Source organism: Arachis ipaensis, chromosome B09, assembly GCF_000816755.2.
Source record: "Arachis ipaensis cultivar K30076 chromosome B09, Araip1.1, whole genome shotgun sequence".
NCBI classification, from domain to species: domain Eukaryota; kingdom Viridiplantae; phylum Streptophyta; class Magnoliopsida; order Fabales; family Fabaceae; genus Arachis; species Arachis ipaensis.
This window is the reverse complement of record NC_029793.2, coordinates 54,820,762-54,842,278: the sequence shown is the minus strand read 5'-3', so window position 1 is coordinate 54,842,278 and position 21,517 is coordinate 54,820,762. Positions and strand designations below refer to the sequence as shown.

The 21,517-nt window shown below is 38.0% G+C and overlaps 1 protein-coding gene across 1 annotated transcript; it reads right to left on the bottom strand.

Annotated features, from left to right (window-relative positions):
* On the bottom strand, positions 6,038-6,829 carry LOC107615430. Its single transcript, XM_016317493.1, has 5 exons — positions 6,809-6,829; positions 6,629-6,702; positions 6,433-6,542; positions 6,235-6,334; positions 6,038-6,137 (listed from the first exon to the last, which is right to left on the bottom strand). The coding sequence occupies exons 1-5, from the start codon at positions 6,827-6,829 to the stop codon at positions 6,038-6,040; spliced, it is 405 nt and encodes a 134-aa protein (XP_016172979.1).

Below are 21,517 nucleotides of genomic sequence, written 5' to 3'. Positions count from 1 at the left end.
AGGAGTTCTTGAAATTGATACTCTGAATGCCATATTGGCTCAGAAAGGTTCATGATCATGTGGAGTCACAAAATAAATATAAAAATTGAAAACGGAATCAAAAACAACAGAAGAAAAATCACACCCTGGAGAAAGACCTTACTGGCGTTTAAACGCCAGTAAGAAGCATGTTTTGGGTGTTCAATGCCAGAATAGAGCATGGTTCTGGCGCTGAACGCCAGAAATGCACCCTGGAGGAGAGCTGGCGCTAAACGCCCAGAACAAGCATGGTTCTGGCGTTCAACGCCAGAAATAGGCTACAAATGGGCGTTCAACGCCCAGAACAAGCACCAACCTAGCGCTGAACACCCAGAGTTGTGTGCATGGGCATTTTACATGCCTAATTTGGTACAAGGTTGTAAATCCTTGAACACCTCAGGATCTGTTGATCCCACAGGATCCCCACCTACCTCCACTCACTTCTTCTCACCCCTCTTTCACACAATCCCATAAACACTCTTCCCCAAAACCCTTCACCAATCACCTTGCTCCAACATGGGACAATTAAGGGTGGAACATCAAGAGCACTCCACAATCCTTCATGAAATAAGAGAAGATCAAAAAGCAATGAGGGAAGAGCAACAAAGACAAGGAAGAGACATAGAAGAGCTCAAGGACATCATTGGTTCCTCAAGAAGGAAACGCCACCATCACTAAGGTGGATTCATTCCTTGTTCTTATTTCTTCTGTTTTTCGTTTTTCTCTATGTTAAGTGCTTATCTATGTTTGAGTCTTCATTACATGATCATTAGTAGTAAGTAACTATGTCTTAAAGTTATGAATGTCCTATGAATCCATCACCTCTCTTAAAAAAATTGTTTTAATTCAAAAGAACAAGAAGTACATGAGTTTTGAATTTATCCTTGAACTTAGTTTAATTATTTTGATGTGGTGACAATGCTTCTTGTTTTCTGAATGTATGCTTGAACAGTGCATATATCTTTTGAAGTTGTTGTTTAAGAATGTTAAATATGTTGGCTCTTGAAAGAATGATGACTAGGAAACATGTTATTTGATAATCTAAAAAATCATAAAAATGATTCTTGAAGCAAGAAAAAGAAGCAAAGAACAAAGCTTGCAGAAAAAAAAAAGAAAAAAAATAGGCGAAAAAAATAGAAAGAAAGAGAAAAAGCAAGCAGAAAAAGCCAAAAGCTCTTAAAACCAAGAGGCAAGAGCAAAAAGCGAATAACCCTTAAAACCAAAAGGCAAGGGCAAATAAAGAGGATCCCAAGGCTTTGAGCATCAGTGGATAGGAGGGACTAAAGGAATAAAATCCTGGTCTAAGCGGCTAAACCGAGCTGTCCCTAACCATGTGCTTGTGGCGTGTAGGTGTCAAGTGAAAACTTGAGACTGAGCGGTTAAAGTCAAGGTCCAAAGCAAAAAAAGAGTGTGCTTAAGAACCCTGGACACCTCTAATTGGGGACTTTAGCAAAGCTGAGTCACAATCTGAAAAGGTTCACCCAATTATGTGTCTGTGGCATTTATGTATCCGGTGGTAATACTGGAAAACAAACTGCTTAGGGCCACGGCCAAGACTCATAAAATAGCTGTGTTCAAGAATCATCATACTGAACTAGGAGAGTCAATAACACTATCTAAACTCTGACTTCCTATAGAAGCCAATCATTCTGAACCTCAATGGATAAAGTGAGATGCCAGAACTATTCAAGAGGCAAAAAACTATAAGTCCCGCTCATTCGATTGGAGCTATGTTTCATTGATAGTTTGGAATTTATAGTATATTCTCTTCTTTTTATCCTATTTGATTTTCAGTTGCTTGGGGACAAGCAACAATTTAAGTTTGGTGTTGTGATGAACGGATAATTTATACGCTATTTGGCATTGTTTTTAGTATATTTTTAGTAGGATCTAGTTACTTTTAGGGATGTTTTCATTAGTTTTTATGTTAAATTCACATTTCTAGACTTTACTATGAGTTTGTGTATTTTTCTGTGATTTCAGGTATTTTCTGGCTGAAATTGAGGGACTCGAGCAAAAATCAGATTCAGAGGTTGAAGAAGGACTGCTGATGTTGTTGGATTCTGATCTCCCTGCACTCAAAATGGATTTTCTGGAGCTACAAAACTTAAAATGGCGCGCTTCTAATTGCGTTGGAAAGTAGACATCCAGGGCTTTCCAACAATGTATAATAGTCTATACTTTGGCTGAGTTTAGATGACGTAAAAGGGCGTTGAACGCCAGTTCTATGCTGCTGTCTGGAGTTAAACGCCAGAAACAAGTCACAAACCAGAGTTGAACGCCAGAAATACGTTACCACCTGGCGTTCAACTCCAGAAAGAGCCTCTGCACGTGTAACATTCAAGCTCAGCCCAAGCACACACCAAGTGGACCCCGGAAGTGGATTTATGCATCAATTACTTACTTCTGTAAACCCTAGTAGCTAGTTTATTATAAATAGGACTTTTTACTATTGTATTAGACATCCTGAGTTTTATCTTTGAATCCTGGATTGTATTCTGATCCTGTGATCACATTTTAGGGGGCTGGCCATTCGGCCATGCCTGGACCTTTCACTTATGTATTTTTAACGGTAGAGTTTCTACACTCCATAGATTAAGGTGTGGAGCTCTGCTGTTCCTCAAAGATTAATGCAAAGTACTACTTTTTTCTATTCAATTCATCTTATTTCGCTTCTAAGATATTCATTCGCACTTCAACCTGAATGTGATGAACGTGACAATCATCATGATTCCTTATGAACGCGTGCCTGACAACCACTTCCGTTCTACCTTAGATTGAATGAGTGTCTCTTAGATCTCTTAATCGGAAGTGACCATAGCTTGCTTCATAACAACAATCTCCATGGGATTCGACCCTTACTCACGTAAGGTATTACTTGGACGACCCAGTGCACTTGCTGGTTAGTTATGCGAAGTTGTGAAGATATGTTTAGACCATGGTTCTGTGCATCCATTTTTGGTGCCATTACCAGGGAATCAATTTCGAATAATAATTCACAACCTGAGTAACAATTTCGCATACCAATGTAGGAGCCTAAGACTCTCCTTTCTTGCCCAATATGATTGCCAGCATCTACTCCAACATGGTTTTGCACCTCTTCCTCCATAGTAGCTCCCAGATCTTCCTCCACTACTTCCTCTCGGACTATTCCTTTGCCTCTTGCTTTCCTCCTTAATCACAGAAAGGTCCTCTCAGGTTTACTATCAAAAGAGGATGAGGTTTCTCCTCTCCTACCTGTCATACATTCAATAAACAGCAGACAGAGGACAAGTGAAGAAATCACTCCTTGTTAAGACTGGTAGCTAGTTTGGTTGGTCCAATTAATCAAACAGTTAATAAAGCAGTAAGAAAAATGGAAGTATGAACAATGAATAGCAAAAATGATCAAAGTAAAAGTAAAATAAAATAGAAACAAAGAAAATTAAAGAACTGAAAAAGAATTAACAAGGTAATTAAAGTGCTTAATCTAGCTACCCATCAATTTAATCATTGTCAAATTCAAACCAATCCCCGTCAACGGTGCCATAAAACTTGATGACCGAAATTCACTCCCCGTATGAAATTAATGAATCCGTTCTTTTGGCAAGCGCACCAAAAATATTGTCAAGTAATAACCCACTAGGAGCGGGATCGTATCCACAGAGATTGGTAGATTTGAGCAATTTTAATCAATGGGTGAATTAGTCAAGTGGAGCAAAATAGATGGTGATTGCAGAATTGTAAATGGTCAGAAATATAAATGACTCAAAAGTAAAGATAAGCAATAAAGTGCAGGAAAGGAAATGGCAATAATGTAAAGTGCAGAAACATAAATGACTTAATTGTGAATGGGAATGGGGAATAACAAAATGTAAAGAAAGCTACAAAGAATGTGGAAGATAAGAATAAGGGGAATTCATTGAGATCAGGAGATATTGTTCTTTTTGGATTAAATCTAACTCATCTCATCTTCAATCATGCAACTCATTGACCTCTTGGCAATCATGATTGATTGAACCCCAATCCCTTGGTGATTCAATCTCTCAGATCTTGATCAATAGCCAATTCCTTGGTCTAATTGCTCATGAAGAGAGATATGCTTGATCCCTGATTATACCACACATCCTCATAGATCCAAGTAGAGGGTGGATTATATGTCACCATATCCAATCACCAAAACCCAGATTCTACTCAAGTGTGAGAAGGGATTTCTAGCATGGTTTCATGTTTCCTTTTCCAAGGTTCCTATGAAACCCATTTTGCATTAAAATGAAATTCCTTCTAGCAAATCAAAGAAAAGATGAAGAGAAGAAGAAATTCACTATCATTAATCCATCAAGTACAACAGAGCTCCATCTCTCAATGAGAGGGAATTTAGCTACTCATAGTTCAAGAGAAAAGTACAAGAGATGAAAGAAGATGATGTGAAAAGTAAATCTAACTATATGTTAACAAAACTATTACTCAACAACCCCTTCTCAGTACTTTCAGCGGTTATTTATACTACTCCTAGCACTAGAATAAAGAAAATACAAAAGAGAAAAGAAAAATACAATTTGGAGGGAAAAGAAAACTCAATAAACGTGACCTTCCCGCATGGCGTGTGACTGGCGTTTAAGTGACGTGCCACACCCAGCCTTTCAATTTGGCTTGGCGCGCCACGCCCAGCTTTTCAAGTGGCACGCCTCATGTTTTGGTGCCCCTGGCGTGCCACGCCTTCGAACCCAAGTGGCACGCCCAGGGTCTTTTTAAGCCTTGGTTAGCCTGGCGTGCCACACCTTCGAGCCTAAGTGGCACGTCCAAGCCTCTTCCTTCTTCTTCTCCTCTCTGGAAAGTTGAACTAGCATGGCACACCCAGGGTCTGGCGCGCCACGCCCATTTTGTGTGCTTGGTTCATCTTTCTAGACAATTGAACTAGCGTGGCACGTACAGGGTCTGGCGTGCCACGCCTTCGACACCAAGTGGCACGCCCAAGTACTTAGACCTTTAACTTCTCTGAAAATTTGTACTGGCATGCCACACTTTGATGCTCAAGTGGCACGCCCACCTTAAGGTGGCTCCTTTAAGCTTGGCGTACCACGTCTGGGTCTTCAGGTGGCACGCCCAAGTGATGGTTTGGAGATGGCATGCCACGCCTTCGATACCAAGTGGCACGCCCAAGTGATTGTCCCTTCTGGATTGATGAAATGGCAAGCCACGCCCAATGGTTCAAGTGGCACACCCATAGTGTGTGATGGACTTGGCGTGCCATGCCCAGTTTGGGGTGACACGCCCAGCTTGGCGTGCCACGCCCCTCTTGTGGCCTTCAGCATTGCTCTCTGAAAAACTATACTAGCATGCCACGCCCAGCTCCTGGCATGCCACGCCCATGTAAAAGCTTTGAGGATCCTTTTTGGAAAACATAACTTGCGTGCCACGCCCATATACTTTCATGGCGTTTGTTCTAAGTGGCATGCCAGTTTCACACGCCCAGCTGTATTTTATTGTTTTCTTCCCTTTTTGTTGCTCTTTTCACCTAAAATTCAGTACAAACCCATTTCAAAGCAATGTACCATAATATTCATCAATTAGTTCATGAATTGCAATGATTGAATGAGATTATGCTCTTTTATGGTCTTTTTTGGATAAGAAAAAAGGGTAAATGATGCAAGTCATCAAACAGCAAATAGGTTCATAATTACAATAATTTTAACAATAAAAACATCAAATTACCTCGACAGACTTCAAAACTTCTTCGATCGTTTTCACAACAGTCGTGCCATTGTTGAGCTCATCAGTCCCAGCCCATGAACTTTGCGTCGACTAATGGCTAATCCTCACTGAAGTTAACTCAGAACCGCTGAGTAGGCTGCAACTCACGTGTTAATGGTTAGACAACACTGTTATATGACCACAAAACATTCAACTTCTTTTCAAAATGTACTCAACATTTTCTAAAGGACATAACTTCTTTTAGTTCTGGGTTGACATGGACCTTGGACAGTTCAAAGTGGCTCTGCATTGAATTTTTTCCATTCCATCTGGTTGCTTTAAAATATTAGAGTACCACAATAAGCGGTTCAAGTCGATCATCATCAAGGTGGGGGAGTATCTGGTCAACCGTTTCGCCAAAGAGAGTACAACTTATCCTGTTCTTCCTGTTATCAGCCCCAGCAATTCAATCTTACTATATAAATAAGAAAATTGAATAAACAACAGATATCTCTTAATAAAAACACATAAATAAACACTTACTCCAAGTCTTCCACAATAATAACCAAGCGCTTAGTCTCTATTCCCTTGCTAGTTACTAATTCTCTTGGATCTTCCTTTCTAAAAACTTCTCCAATTATATCTACAAAACAATAAGAAACACACTTTTAGGTATGGCTTTCCAAGTGGTTATAAATTTTCTGAACATCTATATATCATTACACATAGTCTTAGACTCACCAAACAGTTCAAGATCCTCTACTTTCTCGACTGTATGCACCTCTGCAAGGTTCCAAAATCGAAATGCTTCCAAAGGAAAAGTTGGATTCTCTATATGTTCAACCCTTGTTCTATATGAAAGCACAAGTACCCAGCTACTAAAACCATTTTTTCCTTGGTCATGTTGTCAACAACTATGAAGTTACTCATAGTATACATGTGGAACTCAAGAATAACACTAATGTATTTCTTTGCCAGTGATCTTGGTATGGTTGGATAAATCCTGCCACCCTATGACAATGAAGTGAATACTTAAAGAGTGAGTATATCCTTAACATGTTTAAGTCATAACAATGACATATAAAGCACAATTATATTTTGTAAAAAATGCTCCTACCTGTTTATCTTGAAGAACCATTTCAATGGAGCCAATCTTGTTGACATTTAACTTGTTCGGAGTTGTTGGTGTGGGAAATCGTGTTTCACACTTTTCACAACTTCACACAACTAACCAGCAAGTGCACTAGGTCGTCCAAGTAATACCTTACGTGAGTAAAAGTCGATCCCACGGAGATTGTTGGCTTGAAGCAAGCTATGGTCATCTTGTAAATCTCAGTCAGGCAGATTCAAATGGTTATGAGGTTTTGATAATTAAAAGATAAATAAAACATAAAATAAGATAAAGATACTTATGTGATTCATTGGTGGGAATTTCAGATAAGCGTTTGGAGATGCTTTGTTGCTTCTGAGCCTCTGCTTTCCTACTGCCTTCCTCCAATCATGCGTGCTCCCTTCCATGGCAAGCTGTAAGATCCTCTCAGTTAAAATGGTCCTCTACGATTTTTGCACGGCTAATCAACTGTCGGATTTCTCGTCTCGGATGAAAAATACCAGGCACAGCTACCGCATGGCTAATCATCTGTCGGATCCCACTAGCATCGGAATAGGATCCATTGATCTTTTTGCACACTTTCACTGCGCCCAACATTCGCAGGTTTGAAGCTCATCACAGTCATCCCTTCCCGGATCCTACTCGGAATACCACAGACAAGGTTTAGACTTTCCGGATCCCAGAAATGCTGCCAATGATTCTAGCCTATACCACGAAGATACTAATCTCGCAGACTCGGTCCGTGTATTAGATATCTAAGAGAATATACTTCAGCTGTCATCCAATGACTACGTTGAACATCATGTAGACCGCTTTATGGTTGTCAGGCACGCAGATCTTGGCTAAGCGAGTAACAAATATTGGGTGATTGTCACGGGACACCATTTCATTCTGACTTAACTGAATTAAGTACGAGAGTATATCTTGGAGAAGAAGTAGGCATGAATTGAAAGAAAAACAATAGTACTTGTATTAATTCATGAAGAACAACAGAGCTCCACACCTTAATCTATAGGGTGTAGAAACTCCACCATTAAAAATACGTAAGTGAAAAAGGTCTAGGCATGGCCGAATGACCAGCCTCCCCAAATGTGAACAGTGGTCAAAAGATGATAAAGTTTGTAAAGAATTCATATCAAATAAATCTCTAAAAGTAGTTTTTATACTAAACTAGTAACTTCGGTTTACAGAAAAAATGAGTAACTAAGTGCAGATAGTGCAGAAATTCACTTCCAGGGGCCTATTTGGTGTGTGCTTTGGCTGAGCATTGAAGCTTTCACGTGCATAGGCTGTTCCTGGAGTTAAACGCCAGCTTGGGTGCCAGTTTGGGCGTTTAACTCCAATTCTGGTGCCAGTTTGGGCGTTTTACGCCAGGAACTTTTAGGCTGGTTTTGGACGCCAGTTTGGGCCATCAAATCTCGAGAAAAGTATAGACTATTATATATTGCTGGAAAGCCCAAGATGTCTACTTTCCAAGGCAATTGAGAGCACGCCAATTGAGCTTCTGTAATTCCAGAAAATCCACTTCGAGTGCATGAGGGTCAGAATCCAACAGCATCTGTAGTCCTTTTTCAGCCTCTGAATCAGATTTTTGCCAGGTCCCTCAATTTCAGCCAGAAAATACCTGAAATTACAAAAAACACACAAACTCATAGTAAAGTCCAGAAATGTGATTTTTGAATAAAAACTAATAAAGATATAATAAAAAGTAACTAAAACATACTAAAAACTATGTAAAAATAATGCCAAAAAGGGTATAAATTATCCGCTCATCACAACACCAAACTTAAATTGTTGCTTGTCCCCAAGCAACTAAAAATAAAATAGGATAAAAAGAAGAGAAAATACAATAAATCTCAAAAATATCAATGAATATTAGCTTCAATTAGATGAGCGGGACTTGTAGCCTTTTTGCTTCTGAACAGTTTTGGCATCTCACTTTATCCTTTGAAGTTCAGAATGATTGGCATCCATAGGAACTCAGAATTCAGATAGTGTTATTGATTCTCCTAGTTCAGTATGTTGATTCTTGAACACAGCTACTTTATGAGTCTTGGCCGTGACCCTAAGCATTTTGTTTTTCAGTATTACCACCAGATACATAAATGCCACAGACACATAACTGGGTGAACCTTTTCAGATTGTGACTCAGCTTTGCTAGAGTCCCAGTTAGAGGTGCCCAGAGCTCTTAAGCACACTCTTTTTGCTTTGGACCACGACTTTAACCGGTCAGTCTCAAGCTTTTCACTTGACACCTTCACGCCACAAGCACATGGTTAGGGATAGCTTGATTTAGCCGCTTAGGCCATGATTTTATTCCTTTGGGCCCTCCTATCCATTAATGCTCAGCCTTGGATCCTTTTTACCCTTGCCTTTTGGTTTAAAGGGCTACTGGCTTTTTCTGCTTGCTTTTTCTTTTTCTTTCTTTTTTTCTTATTTTTTTCGCATATATTTTTTTTTCGCAAGCTTTGCGTTTTTCACTGCTTTTTCTTGCTTCAAGAATCAATTTTATGATTTTTTAGATTATCAATAACATTTCTCCTTTTTCTTTATTCTTTCAAGAGCCAACAATTTTAACATTCATAAACAACAATATAAAAAATATGCACTGTTCAAGCATTCATTCAGAAAACAAAAAGTATTGCCACCACATCAAAATAATTAAACTAATTTCAAGATAGAATTCAAAATCCATGTACCTCTTATTCTTTTGCAAATAAAAGCATTTTTCATTTAAGAAAGGTGATGGATTCATAGGACATTCATAACTTTAAGACATAGACACTAGACACTAATGATAATGTAATAAAGACAAAAACATAGACAAAACAATAAGCATAGAATTCGAAAAACAGAAAAATAAGAACAAGAAAATTAAATAACGGGTCCACCTTAGTGATGGCGGCTAGTTCTTTCTCTTGAAGGTCTTATGGAGTGCTTGAGCTCCTCTATGTCTCTTCCTTGCCTTTGTTGCTCCTCCCTCATGGCCTTTTGGTCCTCTCTGATTTCATTGAGAATAATGGAGTGCTCTTGGTGCTCCATCCTTAGTTGCCCCATGCTGGAACTCAATTCTCCTAAGGAGGTGTTGGTTTGCTCCCAATAGTTTTGTGGAGGAAAGTGTATCCCTTGAGGAATCTCAGGGATTTCTTGATGAGGAATTTCCTCATGCTCTTGTTGAGGTCCATGAGTGGGCTCTCTTGTTTACTAAATCGTCTTCTTAGTGACGGGCTTGTCCTCATCAATGAGGATGTCTTCCTCTATGACAATTCCAACTGAATTGCATAGGTTATAGATGAGATGAAGGAAGGCTAATCTTGCCAAAGTAGAGGGCTTGTCCGCCACCTTGTAGAGTTCTAGAGGTATGATCTCATGAACTTCTACTTCTTCTCCATTCATGAAGCTATGGATCATGATAGCCCGATCTATTGTAACTTCAGACCGAATGCTAGTAGGAATGATAGAGCGTTGAATAAACTCCAACCATCCCCTAGCCACGGGTTTGAGGTCAAGCCTTCTTTGTTGAACCGGCTTGCCTCTTGAGTCTCTCTTCCATTAAGCTCCTTCTACACAGATGTCCATGAGGACTTAGTCCAACCTTTGATCAAATTTGACCCTTCTAGTGAAAGGATGAAGATCTCCTCTCATCATTGGCAAGTTAAATGCCAACCTCACATTTTTTGGACTGAAATCCAAGTAATTCCCCCGAACCATTGTGAGCCAATTCTTTGGGTTCGGGTTCATACTTTGATCATGGTTGTTAGTGATCCATGCATTGGCATAGAACTCTTGAACCATTAAGATTCTGACTTGTTGGATTGGGTTGGTAAGAGTTTCCCAACCTCTTCTTCGAATCTCACGTCAGATCTCCAGATATTCACTCTTCTTGAGCATGAAGGGGACCTCGGGGATCACCTTTTTCTTGGCCACAACTTTATAGAAGTGGTCTTGATGGACCTTTGAGATGAATCTCTCCATCTCTCATGACTTGGAGGTAGAAGCAATTGCCTTCCCTTTCCTCTTTCTAGAGGTTTCTCCGGCCTTAGGTTCCATTGATGGTTATGGAAAAACAAAAAGAAGAGCTTTCCCACACCAAACTTAGAAGTTTTGCTCGTCTTCGAGAAAAAGAAGAAAGAAAGGAGTAGAAGAAGAAGAAATGGAGGAGATGGAGGGTAGTGTTGGTTTCGGCCAAGGGGGGAAAGAATTATTTGTGATGTGTGAAAGTGAAGGTAGTGAGGAGGGGTATTTATAGGGTAGGAGAGAGAGAGAGAGAGAGAGAGAGAGAGAGAGAGAGAGAGAGAGAGAGAAAGGGAAGTCGAGAGAGAGAGAGAGAGAGAGAGAGAGAGAGAGAGAGAGAGAGAGAGAGAGAGAGAGAGAGAGAGAGAGAGAGAGAGAGAGAGAAAGGGAATTCGATCATGAAGGGGTGGGTTTGGGAGGAAAATGGTTTGAATTTGAATGATGAGGTAGGTGGGATTTTATGATGGATGGATGTGAGTGGTGAAGAGAATATGGGGAAGAGGGTACAATTTGATAGGTGAAGGGTATTTGGGGAAGAGTGTTATAGAAAGGTGTGAAGAGGAGAGAAGAAGAGGTGGGGTAGGTGGGGATCCTGTGGGATCCACAGATCTTGAGGTGTCAAGGAATTCTGCTCCCTGCACCATTCTGGCGTTTAAACGCCCTCTGTGTGCCAATTATGGCGTTAAACGCCAACTCTGCTACCTTTCCTGGTGTTAAACGCCAGTCTGCTGCCCCTTTCTGGCGTTTAACGCCAGCCAGACACCCTTTTCTGGCGTTAAATGCCAGTCTGTCTGCCGTTTCTGGCATTTAACTTCAGCCAGACGCCAGACACCCTTTTCTGATGTTAAGCGCCTAGAGTGCTGCCCATTCTGGTGTTTAACACCCAGAATGCTGCCAGGCCGGGCGTTAAACGCCCATTCTGATATCCTTACTGGCGTTTAAACACCAGTAAGCCTGTCCTCTAGGGTGTGCTATTTTTTATTTTGCTTTAATTCTGCAGTTGTTTTTATGACTTCACATGATCATCAACCTAAAGAAAACATAAAATGACAATGGAATATAAATAAATTTAATTAAATAACATTGGGTTGCCTCCCAACAAGCGCTTCTTTAATGTCAATAGCTTGACAGTGAGCTCTTAGAGAGCTTCACAGAGATTCAGAGCTTGATGGTGGCCTTCCAACACCAAACTTAGAAGTTGAGTGTGGGGGCTCTGCTTGACTCTATATTGAGAGAAACCTTTCATGCTTCCTCTCCATGGTTACAGAAGAAGATCCTTGAGCCTGAAACACAAGGTAGTCCTCATTCAATTTAAGGACTAACTCTCCTCTGTCCACATCAATCACAGCTCATGCTGTGGCTAGGAAGGGTCTTTCAAGGATGATGGATTCATCCTCTTCCTTTCCAGTGTCTAGGATTATGAAATCAGCAGGGATGTAAAAGCCTTCAACCTTCACTAAGACATCCTCTACAAGTCCATAAGCCTGTTTCCTTGAATTATCTGCCATCTCTAGTGAGATTCTTACAGCTTGTACCTCAAAGATCCCTAGTTTCTCCATTACAGAGAGTGGCATGAGGTTTATACTTGAACCAAGATCACACAGAGCCTTTTTAAAGATCATGGTGCCTATAATGTAAGGTATTAAGAACTTTTCAGGATCCGGTTTCTTCTGAGGTAATTTCCGTTGAACCAAGGTATTCAGTTTATTGATGAGCAATGGAGGTTCATCCTCCCAAGTCTCATTACCAAATAACATGGCATTCAGTTTCATGATTACTCCTAGATATTGAGCAACTTGCTCTTCAATAATATCTTCATCCTCTTCAGAGGAAGAATACTCATCAGAGCTCATGAATGGCAACAATAAGTTTAATGGAATCTCTATGGTCTCTATATGAGCCTCAGATTCCTTTGGTTCCTCAATGGGGAACTCCTTAGGGGTCAGTGGACGTCTATTGAGGTCTTCCTCATTGGAAATCAATGCCTTTCCCTCCTCTATAGGTTCAGCCATGTTGGTTATATTGATGGCCTTGCACTCTTTTTTTGGATTCTCTTCTGTATTGCTTGGGAGAGTACTAGGAGGGATTTCAGTAACTCTTTTACTCAGTTGACCCACTTGTGCCTCCAAATTTTTAATAGAGGACCTTGTTTCAGTCATGAAATTGAGAGTGGTCTTAGATAGATCAGAGACTATGGTTGCTAAGTCAGAGAGGCTCTGCTTAGAATTCTCTGTCTGTTGCTCAGAAGATGATGGAAAAGGCTTGCTATTGCCAAACCCATTTCTCCCACCATTATTATTATTGAAGCCTTCATTAGGCTTTTTGATAAACCCATATTTTATGATATATTTTGTGCTTAGTTTGAGTGATTTATTCAATCCTTCACCCACTTATTCATATTAATTGCATAGTTTTACTTTCCCTTCCTCATTATGTGATGTATGTGAAAAACATGTTTCCTATGCTTTAAAACTAATTATTTTAATTACCTTTAATTCCATTCGATGACGTGACTAGTGTGTTGAGTAGTTTCAGATCTTCTAAGGCAGAAATGACTTAAAGGATGGAAAAGAAACATACAAAAATGGAAGGAAAGCACAAAACGGAGTTTCTAAAGAAACTGGCATCCACGCGATCGCATGGGCGACGCAGACGCATGCGAAGCGCGAATCAACAGCGACGCGGCTGCATGACTGACACGACCGCGCACCTTAAGCAAGACAGATATGACGCGGCCGCATGACTGACACGACCGCGTGACAAGAAAAGCTCCGAATGACGCGACCGCGTGACCCACGCGGACGCGTGACAGAGGCCACGCACCAGAAATTGTAGAAAACGCTCCCAGCGATTTCTGAAGCCCTTTTTGGCCCAAATCCAAGTCCAGAAGGCATAGACCAGAGGTTATAAAATGAGGGAATGCATCCATTCAGAGAGAGACAACTTTAGTTTTAGTTTTCATGAGTTAGATTTAGTTTGGAGAGAGGTTCTCTCCTCTCTCTTAGGATTAGGATTTAGGATTTCTCTGAATTCAGAAGTAACTCTCGATCCCAGGTTTAATGTTCCTTTACTTCAAGCTTCTCTTTTACTTTTATTCACTACTTTAGTTGATTATTTACTTTTGCAATTTAATTTATGAATTCTTCCATGTTACAGATTATTATTTTGGATTAATGTTATTTGAGGTATTTCAGTTAATATTGCTTTCTTTTATTTATTAGTTACAATTATTCCCAATCTGAAGACATTCTTATTCCAGTAGATTTACTTTTCTCCTTTTGGTTTTGGTTAAGAAATCAGTAACTCAGGAGTTATCAAACTCAAACATGGTTGATAATTGTTATCTTTGTTAATTGAATTGAGCTTCAAGAATTCCAATCTTTTCTTAGAAAATAAAATAGGATCCGAAGATCAATCCAATTAATCCCTTGACCTTCCTTTATCTTAGTAAAGGCTAACAAAGCGGAATTAAGATTCAATTCTCATCATCATTGATAAGGATAGCCAGGATAGGACCTCTAGTTTCTCATACCTTGCCAAAAGTTTATTTACATTCATTTATTTATTTTACTTGCCATTTAAATTGCTTGTTCTTCATTTACTTTATTCGCTAATTAAACTATTCACTCCTCATTCTCAAAACCCCAATTTACAATCTCCATAACTAATAATAAGAACATACTTCCCTGCAGTTCCTTGAGAAGACGACCCAAGGTTTGAATACTTCGGTTATCAATTTATTTAGGGGTTTGTTACTTGTGAAAACCAAAATGTTTGTATGAAAGGACTTTTGAAGGTTTAGAAACTATACTTGCAACGAGGATTTATCCGTAAATTTCTAGACCACGCAAAAGTTCCTCTCATCACTTTTGCTGATCCTTCCATGAGAAATTAGGATGATTCCTCCATGAAGGATTATAGGTGTTTCCATAGGATTCTCCCATGTAATTCACCTCTTCCATTGCAGAATTCTCAGGGTCATAAGCTTCTTCTTCAGAGGAAGCTTCTTTAGTACTGCTGGATGCAGCTTGCATTCCAGTCAGACTGTGAGAAATTATATTGACTTGCTGAGTCAATATTTTATTCTGAGCCAATATGGCATTCAGAGTATCAATCTCAAGAACTCCTTTCTTCTGAGTCATCCCATTATTCACAGGATTTCTTTCAGAAGTGTACATGAACTGGTTATTTGCAACCATCTCAATGAGTTCCTGGGCTTCTGTAGGCGTTTTCTTCAGATGAGGGGATCCACCAGCAGAGTGGTCCAATGACATCTTGGACAATTCAGACAGACCATCATAGAATATACACAGGATGCTCCATTCTGAAAGCATGTCAGAAGGACACCTTCTGATCAATTGCTTGTATCTTTCCCAAGCTTCATAGAGGGATTCACCTTCCTTCTGTCTGAAGGTTTGGACTTCCACTCTAAGCTTGCTCAACTTTTGAGGTGGAAAGAATTTTGCCAAGAATGCATTGACCAAATTTTCCCAAGAGTTCAGGATTTCTTTAGGTTGTGAGTCCAAACATATCCTAGCTCTGTCTCTTACAGCTAAAGGGAAAAGCATAAGTCTGTAGACCTCATGATTAACCCCAATGGTCTTGATAGTGTCACAGATTTGCAAGAATTCAGCTAAGAACTGATGAGAATCTTCCAATGGAAGTCCATGAAACTTGCAATTCTGCTGCATTAGAGAAACTAATTGAGGCTTAAGCTCAAAGTTGTTTGCTCCAATTGCAGGAATTGAGATGCTTCTTCCATAGAAGTCAGAAGTGGGTGCAGTAAAGTCACCAAGCATCTTCCTTGCATCTTCACCATTGTTGTTATTTTTGGCTGCCATAACTTCTTCTTTTTCGAAAATTTCTGTAAGGTCCTCTCCAGAGTGTTGTGCTTTAGCTTCTCTTAGCTTCCTCTTCAGAGTCCTTTCAGGTTCAGGATCAGCTTCAACAAGAATGTTCTTATCCTTGTTCCTGCTCATATGAAAAAGAAGAGAACAGAAAAGAAGAGGAATCTTGTATGTCACAGTATAGAGATTCCTTTATGTGAGTAGAAGGATGGAAGAATAGAAGAATGAGGAAGAGAGAAAATAAAGAGAATTCGAACACAGAGAGAGGGACAGGGTTCGAATTTTAAGAAGAAGAGAAGTGTTAGTAAATAAATAAAATAAATAGAAAGAGATGAGAGGGAGAGAGAGAGTATTCGAATATTAATTAAAATAAAAGAAAAATATTTTTGTTTTTATTTTAATTATTAGTTAGAATTCGAAATTTAAGAAAAAAATAAAATAAAATTAAAATTAAAATTTAAAACAATTAGTTAATTAAAAAGAATTTTGAAAAAAGGGTTAGTAATTTTCAAAAATTAGAGAGAGAGAAAAGTAGTTAGGTGGTTTTGAAAAAGATAAGAAATAGTAAACTTTTAAAATCAAACAAAAAGTCAAGTAGTTAATTGAAAAAGATTTGAAAATCAATTTTGAAAAGATAAGAGGTTAGAAAAAGATTTTGAAATTAAGTTTTGAAAAAGATATGATTGAAATCTATTTTGAAAAAGATTTGAAAAGGAAATTAAAAAGATTTGATTTTTGAAATTAAAGTTGATTACTTGACTAACAAGAAACTAAAAGATATGATTCTAGAATTTAAAGATTGATCCTTTCTTAATAGGTAAGTAACAACTTAAAATTTTTTAATCAGAACATTAAATGTTAGCAATAATTTCGAAAATTATGAAATAAAATTAAGAAAAAGATTTTGAAAATCAATTTTAAAGTTTTTGAAAATATTAAGAAAAATGAAAAAGATTTTATTTTTGAAAAAGATTTCAACAGATAGAATTTTTAAATTGAAATTTTGACTTGACTAACAAGAAACAACTAAATTTAAACATTTTTGACTAAGTCAACCCAAAATTTCGAAATTTATGAGCAAAATAGGGAAAAGATATTATTTTTTATTTTTGAATTTTTAATGAGGAGAGAGAAAAATAACAAAATGACACAAGATATTAGAAATTGAAATCAAAACAACTAATGCATGCAAGAAACCTTTGAATGTCAAAATGAACACCAAGAACACTTTGAAGATCATGATGAACATCAAGAACATATTTTTGAAAATTTTTAAGAAAAGAAAAACATGCAAGACACCAAACTTAAAAATTTTTAAACTTTAGACACTAATAATTCGAAAATGCATATGAAAAACAAGAAAAGACATAAAGCAAGAAAATGTAAAGATCAGACAAAGAAAATTATCAAGAACAACTTGAAGATCAAGAAAGAACACATGATGAATTTTCGAAAATTTAAGAATAAAAACATGCAATTGACACTAAACTTAAAATTTGACACAAGATTCAAACAAGAAACACAAAATTTTTTTTTGGTTTTTATGATTTATTAATTTTTTTGTATTTTTCAAAAATTATTTTGGAAAAAAGAAAATAAAGAGATACAAAATTTTTAATAAGAATTCCAAGATTCGTACAATGTTAGTCTAAAGCTTCGGTCCAAAAGAATTAGACATGGCTAAATGGCCAGCCAAGCTTCAGCATAACAATTACAGACATGTCCTTTCTCCAATGGAAAGTGGAAACCTCGGTCCAAAAGATTAGACATGGCTTCACAGCCAGCCAGGCTTTAACATATCTCATGAAACTCTAGAATTCATTCTTAAAAATTCTGAAGAACACAATTTTTTTTTCGAAAATAAAAATAAAAAGCTTAAACACAAAATAAAATTACCTAATCTAAGCAACAAGATGAACCGTCAGTTGTCCAAACTTGAACAATCCCTGGCAACGGCGCCAAAAACATGGTGTGGGAAATCGTGATTCACACTTTTCATAACTCCGCACAACTAACCAGCAAGTGCACTGGGTCGTCTAAGTAATACCTTACGTGAGTAAGGGTAGATCCCACGAAGATTGTTGGCTTCAAGCAAGCTATGGTCATCTTGTAAATCTCAGTCAAGCGGATTCAAATGGTTATGAGGTTTTGATAATTAAAAGATAAATAAAACATAAAATAAGATAAATAAGATAAAGATACTTATGTGATTCATTGGTGGAAATTTTAGATAAGCGTTTGGAGATACTTTGTTGCTTCTGAACCTCTGCTTTCCTACTGCCTTCTTCCAATCATGTGTGCTCCCTTCCATGGCAAGCTGTAAGATCCTCTCAGTGAAAATGGTCCTCTACGGTTTCTGCACGGCTAATCAACTGTCGGATTTCTCGTCTCGGATGAAAAATACCAGGCACAGCTACCGCATGGCTAATCATCTGTCGGTTCCCACTAGCGTCGGAATAGGATCCATTGATCCTTTTGCACACTGTCACTGCGCCCAACATTCACATGTTTGAAGCTCGTCACAGTCATCCCTTCCCGGATCCTACTCGGAATACCACAGACAAGGTTTAGACTTTCCGAATCCTAGGAATGCTGCCAATGATTCTAGCCTATACCACGAAGATACTAATCTCACGGACTCGGTCTGTGTATTAGATATCCAAGAGAATATACTCCGGCTGTCGTCCAATGACTACGTTGAACATAATGTAGACAGCTTTGTGGTTGTCAGGCACGCGGATCTTGGCTAAGCGAGTAACGAAGATTGGGTGATTGTCACGGGTCACCCTTTCATTCTGACTTAACTGAATTAAGTACGAGAGTATATCTTGGAGAAGAAGTAGGCGTGAATTGAAAGAAAAACAATAGTACTTGCATTAATTCATGAAGAACAACAGAGCTCCACACCTTAATCTATGGGGTGTAGAAACTCCACCGTTGAAAATACATAAGTAAAAAAGGTCTAGGCCTGGCCGAATGGCCAGCCTCCCCAAATGTGAACAATGGTCAAAAGATGATAAAGTCTGTAAAGGATTCGTATCAAATAAATCTCAAAAAGTAGTTTTTATAGTAAACTAGTAACTTCGGTTTACAGAAAATGAATAACTAAGTGCAGAAATCCACTTCCGGGGCCCACTTGGTGCGTGATTGGGCTAAGCATTGAAGCTTTCACATCCATAGGCTGCTTCTGGAGTTAAACACCAGCTTGGGTGCCAGTTTGGGCGTTTAACTCCAATTCTGGTGCCAGTTTGGGCGTTTTACGCCAAGAAGTTTTAGGCTGGTTTTGGATGCCAGTTTGGGCCATCAAATCTCGAACAAAGTATAGACTATTATATATTGCTGGAAAGCCTAGGATGTCTACTTTCCAACGCAATTAAGAGCGTGCCAATTGGGTATCTGTAGCTCCAGAAAATCCACTTCGAGTACATGAGGGTCAGAATCCAACAGCATTTGTAGTCCTTTTTCAGCCTCTGAATCAGATTTTTGCTCAGGTCCCTCAATTTCAGCCAGAAAATACCTGAAATTATAGAAAAATACACAAACTCATAGTAAAGTCCAGAAATGTGTTTTTGAATAAAAAGTAATAAAAATATAATAAAAAGTAACTAAAACATACTAAAAACTATGTAAAAACAATGCCAAAAAGGGTATAAATTATCCGCTCATCAGTTGTCCACACCCTTACAACAAATAATTTGAAATTACACACAAGTTTTTTGGTGTTCACATCTGATACTAAATCAAAATGTTCATCCGTTGCGTTTCAAGTCTCCCACCAGGTTGAGAAGTAGTGACTGGAATGTGAATAATGTTTTGGAGCGTTTCAGGTCTCCCGCCAGGATTGTTTAATGACAAAAAATGGATATTTAAATTATATATATGAGTGGTTTACTTCATGTGCATTATAATTTCAGATTTACCCATTGTATGTTGCTTAATGTTCCTACTAACCCTGCATGCCACTTGTCATTCAAGAAACTGTTACACGTGTCGAGCATAGAACCCATTACTTGTTTCCTATTATATATTAATAGATTTAAATATCACACAATTTAATATTATGTATATCAATTAATTGAATATAGTTGTTAGAGTATAATTAGGATCAATTAGATCAATTAGCATGATTCAACATATCTGAATATTTATTATAGGATATTACTTCTTTATTATTTCAATTCTCTTATCACCTGTAAATATCCTTCTATATTGTATCATTCTACAACTCTTGAATACTCATAAATCTTTTTCCTATTGCTCCCTCTCCCCTTTCTAACATGGTATCAGAGCCAGAATATCCTCCTTGAGAGAGGATAACTTGATTTTTTTCTGTAAGAACTGTATTTAATTAGCCGCTTCATTAAAATAATTTAATTGCCCAAAATAAGTTCAAAAATTTAGAATATTAATTAGAAATTTTAAATATGATATTTAGACTCAGTAGATTTTTTGAGTTGGAAAATATAATTTTCTGTGGAAAATTGCGTAAAAATGCGTACCGGTAAATTAGCCGGCAGTACCAGCTTAAATCTGTCCAGTACTATGTGAGAGCAGTAAAAACTGTAGAAAAACATAGAAAAATAATTAAAATTAAAAATCAGGCACTAATTTTAAAAGTTTGGCCCAAAGTTAGGCCAAACCAACTAAAAATACTAACGGGGTTGGACCGGGCCCAAATTGGGCTCAAGCCCAACATACATAACCCACATTAATGAACCCATTCAGCACAACATAACCTAAAAACACAAAGTTGCAGCTGCACAAGTGATAAGAGAGGGAGGAGAGACTGTCACTATTCATTTTTCACTTCCGGTGGCCATAACTCGAGCTACGATGCTCCAATTCGCGTGCCGTCAGTGGCTATGCAAAGCTCTCGCTGAACCCGTTAGTTCTAAAAAAACTTTTGCTGGTAAGGTTTTGAATTTCCCTCCCTATTATACAGCTCTATGAATTTCAAAATTTAAGATTTTGGTCTTGAGTAGATTTTGTGTTTTCAATTGATTAGGTGGTATCTAAGGTTGGACTATTGGTGGTTTGTGCCCCGAACACTCTCGCAGTTTAATTTAAAGATAAATTGTGATATACATAATACTAAATTATGGCATGCTTCTGAGAGTGTTTCTTAGTTTATTTCTTTTAACTCATTAAATACAATTCATATTACGATGGCTTAATTATACCAACTAATTGATTTGATTAGATATTTAAGTATCACACAATTTAATATTATGTATATCAATTAATTGAATATAATTTTTAGAGTATAATTAAGATCAATTAGATCAATTAGCATTATTCAACATATCTGAATATTTATTATAAGATATTACGTCTTTATTATTTCGATTCTCTTATCACCTATAAATACCCTTCCATATTGTATCATTCTACACGACTTGAATACTCACAAACATTTTTCCTATTGCTCCCTCTCCCCTTTCTAACATGGTATCAGAGTCAGATAAACCACTATTTTATGGTTGATCTTGTACTAATTTGAGTGGTTTTTATCAAGTCTTTGCTCACTTATTCATATGATCTGCATGGTTTTACAAATCCTTCCTTATTCTGTGATATAGTTGAAAACATGTTTCCTAGACCTTTAAACTGTTAATTTTGAATACCCTTTATTACCATTCGATTCTGTGATCTGTATGTTGAGTGCTTTCAGGCTTTATAGGGCAGGAATGGTTTAGAGGATGGAAAGGAAACATGCAAAAGTGGAAGGAACACGAAAAATAAAGTTTTGAAAAGCTGGCATCGACGCGCACGCATGGACGACGCGCACGTGTGCCTAGCGCAGAAGACGAGCGACGCGTACGCGTGACTAACGCGTACACGTGAAAAGGAATTT

Bases quoted from the DNA above. Each gene is read 5' to 3' on its own strand.
- LOC107615430 (XM_016317493.1), bottom strand. From the start codon at position 6,829: ATGGTTCTTCAAGATAAACAG. The intron at 6,543-6,628 runs GTATACTATGAG...GCTTTCATATAG, and splicing joins GTTATTCTTGAGTTCCACAT to AACAAGGGTTGAACATATAG. The intron at 6,335-6,432 runs GTGAGTCTAAGA...ATTGTTTTGTAG, and splicing joins AGAGGATCTTGAACTGTTTG to ATATAATTGGAGAAGTTTTT.